This window comes from Humulus lupulus, chromosome X, assembly GCF_963169125.1.
Source record: "Humulus lupulus chromosome X, drHumLupu1.1, whole genome shotgun sequence".
Classification (NCBI taxonomy): domain Eukaryota; kingdom Viridiplantae; phylum Streptophyta; class Magnoliopsida; order Rosales; family Cannabaceae; genus Humulus; species Humulus lupulus.
In genome coordinates, this window is record NC_084802.1 from 86,515,897 (window position 1) to 86,522,661 (window position 6,765).

At 34.5% G+C, this 6,765-nt stretch overlaps 1 protein-coding gene and 1 long non-coding RNA gene across 2 annotated transcripts; both read left to right on the forward strand.

Annotated features, from left to right (window-relative positions):
- Positions 1-2,837: 2,837 nt before the first annotated feature.
- LOC133806021 (protein MOR1-like) lies at positions 2,838-4,188 on the forward strand. Its single transcript, XM_062244156.1, has 5 exons — positions 2,838-3,145; positions 3,442-3,507; positions 3,610-3,727; positions 3,830-3,933; positions 4,105-4,188. Exons 1-5 carry the CDS (start codon positions 2,993-2,995, stop codon positions 4,186-4,188), a joined length of 525 nt encoding a protein of 174 aa, XP_062100140.1. The 5' UTR covers positions 2,838-2,992.
- Positions 4,189-4,322: 134 nt separating this feature from the next.
- On the forward strand, positions 4,323-5,516 carry LOC133805134 (uncharacterized). The gene is made up of 3 exons (XR_009878857.1): positions 4,323-4,376; positions 4,471-4,576; positions 5,407-5,516. It is a non-coding gene; the product is annotated as an uncharacterized LOC133805134 (long non-coding RNA).
- Positions 5,517-6,765: the final 1,249 nt, after the last annotated feature.

Consider the following 6,765-nt stretch of genomic DNA (forward strand, 5'->3'; position numbering starts at 1 on the left):
TGTGTTTCTAGCACTACACCAAATACCCATTTCCATAACACATGAATATAATACTAATAAAAAAGAGTTATGCTAAAGTGGGCACTTTCCACTTTATGAAAAAAGGGCGGTAATAATAAAACCATCCCGCCACTTAGCTTTTTTTTTTTTCATTTCATTTGGGGCCAATTCATTTCCTTCAATTCCTTCTCCTTTTTCCTCATCATTCTCTCTCCTCTCTCTCAGATCTCTTTCTCCCACCAGACCTCTCTCCTTCACTCTTTCTCTCTCACCTTTGTCTTTGTGGAGACCGACCACTACCTTCCCCTACACGCGCCAGCTAGGGATCTTCAGAGCCCGTCGAAGCTTCGACCACGCGGGCTCAAACCCTCACACGACACCAGAGGTGAACGACGTCACCGGAGGCCAGCTCTTCTCCTCTTCCCTATGTGCGACCAAGCCATTGTGCTTTGTTGTGTATAGGTATGACAAAGAAGTATGTGACGCGATTGTGGCGAAATGTCTCACTGGTAGGCCTAAGACGGTGGAGAAGGCCCAGGCCATCTTTATGCTTTGGATTGAATTGGAGGCTGTAGAGCCTTTCTTGGTATGCCATTTCTTATATTTTCTGTCTTTTCTTTTTCATTCATACAGTAATGCTGGTGTATTGTATGGTTGAATATGTTTTTTTTTAACTTACATTGTGCTCTATGAAACTTCATCTTTTTTCTCCTATGATTTTCTGGGATATTTAGTATGGTGTGTTTGTTGCAGGATGCAATGGAGAAGGCAATAAAAGCCAAAGTTGCTAAAGCTGTTGTACCCGCAATTGATGTCATATTTCAAGCCTTAAGGTTTGTATTGAGTTTAATTTTGTGGGAAATGTTTCTTGTACTTCTTTATCTAATCTGTATGTTTAGTTTGATAGTGAGTTTGGAGCAAAAGTTGTGCCTCCAAAGAGGATATTAAAGATGTTGCCTGAGCTATTTGACCATCAAGATCAAAATGTCCGTGCATCTTTTAAAGAACTTACTCTTGAGCTTTGTCGATGGATTGGAAAGGACCATGTAAAATCTATATTATTTGAGAAAATGAGGGATACAATGGTATGATAACTTCTTACATGTACGGCTTTGCGTATGGAATTTTTTGTTGCTCCCTGATCCTTGGAAGTAATGACTTATTTATTATTTTTTATTTTTTGAAGAAAAAAGAATTGGAAGCCGAGCTGGTGAATGTAACAGGGGCAGCTAGGCCATGTTGCAAAATAAGGTGAAAATTCATTTTTTCATTAGCTGTTTGATCTGCTTGCTGTTTTTATTTTTCTTAACCTAGTTGGTATTGATGTCTTCAGGTCTGAGCAAGACAAGGAGCCAGAAAAGGAGGTTGTATCTGAAGTTGTGGGTGCTAGCCCATCTGTGGAATCTACATCTGATGGTGTGTAATACACATAGTCTATTAGATTATTCTTTTTGTTGGTTGATATTAAATGACGACAAGTAGGTGTTCTATCAACGGGTAACAAGTGATTACCATTGTAGGAGTTTGACACTTTTGTGTTATATTTTATTAGTTTTTTTACTACAGAGATGTTGGTTATTTAGCTCTCCTGTTTATGCATAGTTTAACATATTTTAATTGTCAGCTCCTCAGGAAATAGATGAGTATGAGCTCGCTGATCCTGTTGATATATTGGCTCCTTTGGAGAAGTCTGGATTTTGGGATGGAGTGGTCAGTCTTCTTTCTTCTCTCTGTCAAACTAGTTCAGTTTTTTTTTTTGTTGTAGTGATTTAATTTAGGAATATTTGGTTTTGATGTTCCTGTACTGCTATTAACATCTTGTGCCTTATGTCACAGAAAGCAACCAAGTGGTCAGAACGGAAAGAGGCTGTTGCAGAGCTAACCAAGCTTGCTTCAACAAAAAGAATAGCACCCGGTGATTTCTCAGAAATCTATCGGACACTAAAAAAGGTACATTGTCTTTTTATGTTTGGGTATTTCGTTTGCATCGTTTATACCTCTATCTATTGCCAATGATCTTTTTAATATTGCATAGTTAAGTGTTCAATCTGCTCCATTAAGTTTTAACTTCATGCTTTATATTCTTACTTCTGTTATAAGTTTATACTTGCTTTTTGAGTTGATGGATAAAAATCATTTAATTCTTTTTCTGTACAGCTCATAACAGATGTTAATATTGTTGTAGCAGTCGAGGCAATTCAAGCTATTGGCAATCTTGCTCGGGGTTTAAGAACTAATTTCTCTGCAAGTTCACGCTTCCTATTGCCAGTTTTGCTAGTATGTTCATTTTTTGCTAGCTAAAAAAATAATATTATATCAACTTAAAATGCAAACAGACTGTTTGAATGTAACCAAGCTGTTCAAGTGTTCATTTACTTTTTGCCAGTTACTTACAACTGAGCATGGTGGTATTTTTTTTTGGATTTTGACTTGTACATTCATTTTTCTTATTAATAAAAGTGCACTTAGTCATACGAGTAGATTCTTTTTTAGAAGTTCAAATGATGTTGATCGTAGCTTTGATTTGTATATAAAGTGATTTTTTTATTCAATTTTACTTTTAATATATATTTTGATCTGGTTTATCTCAGATTTTTCTTAGAAATAATTTAATAAAGATTGATGAAGGGATATTGGTTTATTGCATTTATCTAACTCCTTTGATTTATCTCTCTCTCTCTCTCTCTTATTTTTTTTATAAAGGAAAAATTGAAAGAGAAAAAACCTGCCTCTATTGAGGCACTAAATCAAAGTCTTCAGGCAATGCATACAGTTGGGTCCTTAAGTCTAGCTGACATAGTGGAAGGCAAGTATATCTTTATCCTACACTGTAGTTCTTTAATTCAGAATATAGTATTGTCATAGGATTCCTTACTATGTTTTTGGTTTAAGTTTTTTTTTATTAGAGATTAGATGACATAAATTCTTTGCATTTGAGTGTTTGTAATCGCTTTGATAGGTGGTAATTTTGATTTTGCCCAAACTGTAATGGATGTTGTCTATTGCAGATATTAAGACAGCTGTAAAAAATAAAGTTCCTCTTGTACGGTCATCAACTTTTAACTGGGTAACATTCTGTATTGAAACAAGTAACAAGGCTGTTATTTTAAAGGTGCACAAGGACTATGTGCCTATCCTTATGGAGGTAAGTGCATTTATGTTTGTAGTTGTAATATATTTCATATTTTTGAACAATCAGTTGAGTAAAATGTGCTAAACATTGCTTATTCCCATTTATTTTAGAAGACAGCTTCAGTACTGGTTTTGATGAGTTTAGAGCACTAATTCATGGTTTGGCGCTCTTACTTTCTAATTTGTAATCTAGAAGACAAAGGGAAATAAAAAAAATAATGGTGCAACCTATTTTTGACCATGGATTATCCTATTCATGGTGTTTCATGGACTCTCTTATCTATATTATCGTTTCTTACTTTTTCACAGTGCCTCAATGATGGGACTCCAGATGTGAGGGAAGCAGCCTTTTCAGCTTTGGCAGCGATAGCTAAGGTATCGTTTTATTTATTTATCAATTTTGTGCTTTTGCTGCTTAATTATGAATTTTGATTATTGATGGTATGGATTTATTTCTTCTTTTCCCATTTTATTTAGTTGGTTGGTATGAGACCCTTGGAGCGGTCACTTGAGAAACTTGATGATGTTAGAAGAAAGAAGCTTTCTGAAATGATTTCAGGTTCTGAAGGTGGCACATCTACCAATACAAACTCAGGTTTGTAATATCTTTATAGCATCAGTTCTTATATCACTAATTTGTTCAACATTCTTGTGAGTTTTTATAACCTAGTGTGCATACTTATTGTTGTGTGAGCAGCAGTCCAAGCTTCTGGTGCAACCGCATCCTCTCATGAGGTGATTTATTTCTTATATAATGGATTTATGGAAGTTAAAGAACAATTCTATGTTGAGAGGTTGCATGTAATGTTGCTATGTTACACGCTTTTAGTTAATATTCTTCTGGATTACAAAGTTATTTGGTCAATAAACATGATTTTGCCACCTACTGGCGTGTATTTTTTTGTTTGTTAAGAATGATCCTTGAGACCTCCAACGAGAAAGGATAATTATTTACGTCTTTAATGTATGCAGGCATCAGATGCTTCATTTTTTAAAAAGTCAGCAGCAAGCATGCTTAGTTGGAAGAGGCCTTATCAAGCAGCTGTGAGTTCTTGACACTGTTAATTATTTTTGTTCATAGGTTGTTGAAGTTATTTTGATCTTGATATCTTGTGATTGACGATATTTTCTATCAGCCTACCAACAAAAAAGGGGCTTCTGCTAAAGGGGGTGTGAGTAAGAAGAGTGACGCACCTGCACAGACAAAATCCTCTAAATCTGTTGAAACACTCGAAGATGTTGAGGTAGAGTGGTACACACTTATTGATATGTGAGTTGTCTAATTTTTACTTCAAATTCTACATCTTTTTGTCTTACTGTTTTTCTGAATATTTGCAGCCATCTGAAATGGGTCTTGAAGAGATTGAAAGCAAATTGGGTTCTCTTGTACAAGCAGATACTATTTCCCAATTGAAGAGTGCTGTGTGGAAGGAACGGCTTGAAGGTTTGTTATAATGATACTGATTTGTTTAATAAAAAATTAGGTGATTTTTTATTTATTTAATTGTGATTGTTTCCTATTGGTTATGCAATCACACTAGGCATGGCTTCTACCTTTAATGTCTATCCATTTCACTATATATTATTTATTTTTTGAAAAGAAACTATACTTGAATTTTTGACGAAATAATACAAGGAGAGTGTGATATTAGTGTGCATACAATAACATTACAAATGTAAAATAAAACTCCACTACCATACCAAGTCTTAAAACAAAATATCATTGAACTCTTATGCAACATATAACATAATGGCGATGCAAAATATCTATAAACCTTCCTCAACATCTGCAAAGATTCTTCTACCGTGTTCCAGCCATATAGCTCAGTAGATAGCCATTGTTACAACAATATACATCTTTAACCTCTTGTCACCCGGAACAACATATCCCAAGAGATCGGAGCAATGTTGTGGCTTAACTCACTGCTATTTTAAACTCTCTTTATAACTTAAACCACAGCAATATAGAAAAATTATAATGCAGAAACAAGTGATCTACTAACTATGGCCTTTTTTCCTAAAACACATCATTTAGGACACAAAACTTAGTTGGCCTCCTTTTCGTAGCACCTCATGTACACTGAGACACCATGAAAGCAGTAACTATACAAAAATATTACTTTTGATGGTACTGAGCTTTTCCAGATATTTTACATTAAAGAATTGGTAGAACAGTGTAATATATTGCTTAGATAAAAGCCTTATGGGAGTGGAATTGATATATCTTTTTGGATGCTTTAGTTTCTATTTACTTAAAATGACTTTTTTTTGCAGCAATATCTTCATTTAAACAACAAGTGGAAGGTTTATCAGACCTAGACCACAGGGTTGAGTTATTGATTCGTTTACTGTGTGCTGTCCCTGGCTGGAGTGAGAAAATGTCCAGGTATTTAAAGGTTTCATTGCTGCAGATATCTGTCTTTTTTACCTTTGTGGATATTTTTGGCTGTGAAGATAGTTATTTAAGGCATGGAGTTTGAATAGTGCAGGTTCAGCAGCAGGTTATTGAAGTTTTTACTTTCATAGCCTCTTCATCAACCAAATTTCCTAAGAAGTGTGTAGTGCTTTGCCTTCTGGGTAAGTGTTCCTTGGTTTTGGTTGATCATAAGTTTGGAGCTGGGATTTGTTTGCTTAAAACTGTGTGATCTCTTTTGCACGGGTATTTGGCTTCTTAGTTGTTTGGTGGTTGATTAGATAGTTCCTTATTTTTGCTTGTCATTATTCCTGAATTGACAGGTATAAGTGAGCGTGTCGCTGACATTAAGACTCGTGCTCATGCCATGAAGTGCCTTACTACTTTTTGTGAAGCTGTAGGTCCTTGATTTATTTTTGAAAGAGTAAGTCTTACATTTAAATCATTTCTGTAGAGAAGTTTGTTTGCACTTCTCTTGTGAACTTCTGAAGCAGGGATGAAACATATTAGGTTCTAAATTGATTGGAACTTGTATTTCTTTTCTTTGATTGCTTTTTTCATTTTTTATAATCCAATAAAAGTCAAGGAATTCTGTGGTTAATATTGTTAATGATCTGATATAGCTATGAGATATGAGGGCTCTCTAATAATACATTTGTTACATTTAATGGGTTGCTCTTGTTACTTCTATAATGAATTTGTGTTTCCTCAATGGTTGTTCACATCCATTACAGATCCTTAGATCATGTATAACTTAAGTTTGCTGATTTGTGCTGACATTTTTACTGTGTCAACATCTTCACTGAGATGGTTCCTGGTCGCAATCCTTATGCTCTTTTCCTCACTCCTATACTCTTGAAAAATCATATGTAATGTCGAACTGAACTTAATCCATGATTAGTAACTAATGATGTCTACAATATAACTTATGTACTGATTTTTTATTTGTAAGCTGTAAAGTTGATCTTACTGTATTTTCCTTTTTAAAAATTCATTACTTGAATCAGGAGAATTGTAAAATCTTATTTCATGTGAATTGTTCTGAACAAGTGAAAAAGTTGAATTGTTGAACTAAATTCAATCTGTGTATAGCTTAGTAAAATGTATTTGTCTATGTTCTTGTTTTAATGTTGAGGATTGTAGTTTCATTAGCCCAATAATGAAAATAGTAGTAGTTTCAAATAGGTCCATGATTTTTCATCATAACCGTTTCCATCTTT

What these genes read in the sequence shown, in the direction of transcription:
- LOC133806021 (XM_062244156.1), top strand. Translation starts at nt 2,993, where the DNA reads ATGTTGTCTATTGCAGATATTAAGACAGCTGTAAAAAATAAAGTTCCT. An exon ending in ATCTACCAATACAAACTCAG is followed by an intron (nt 3,728 to 3,829) that starts GTTTGTAATATC and finishes TTGTGTGAGCAG; the next exon opens with CAGTCCAAGCTTCTGGTGCA. An exon ending in TCTATGTTGAGAGGTTGCAT is followed by an intron (nt 3,934 to 4,104) that starts GTAATGTTGCTA and finishes TAATGTATGCAG; the next exon opens with GCATCAGATGCTTCATTTTT.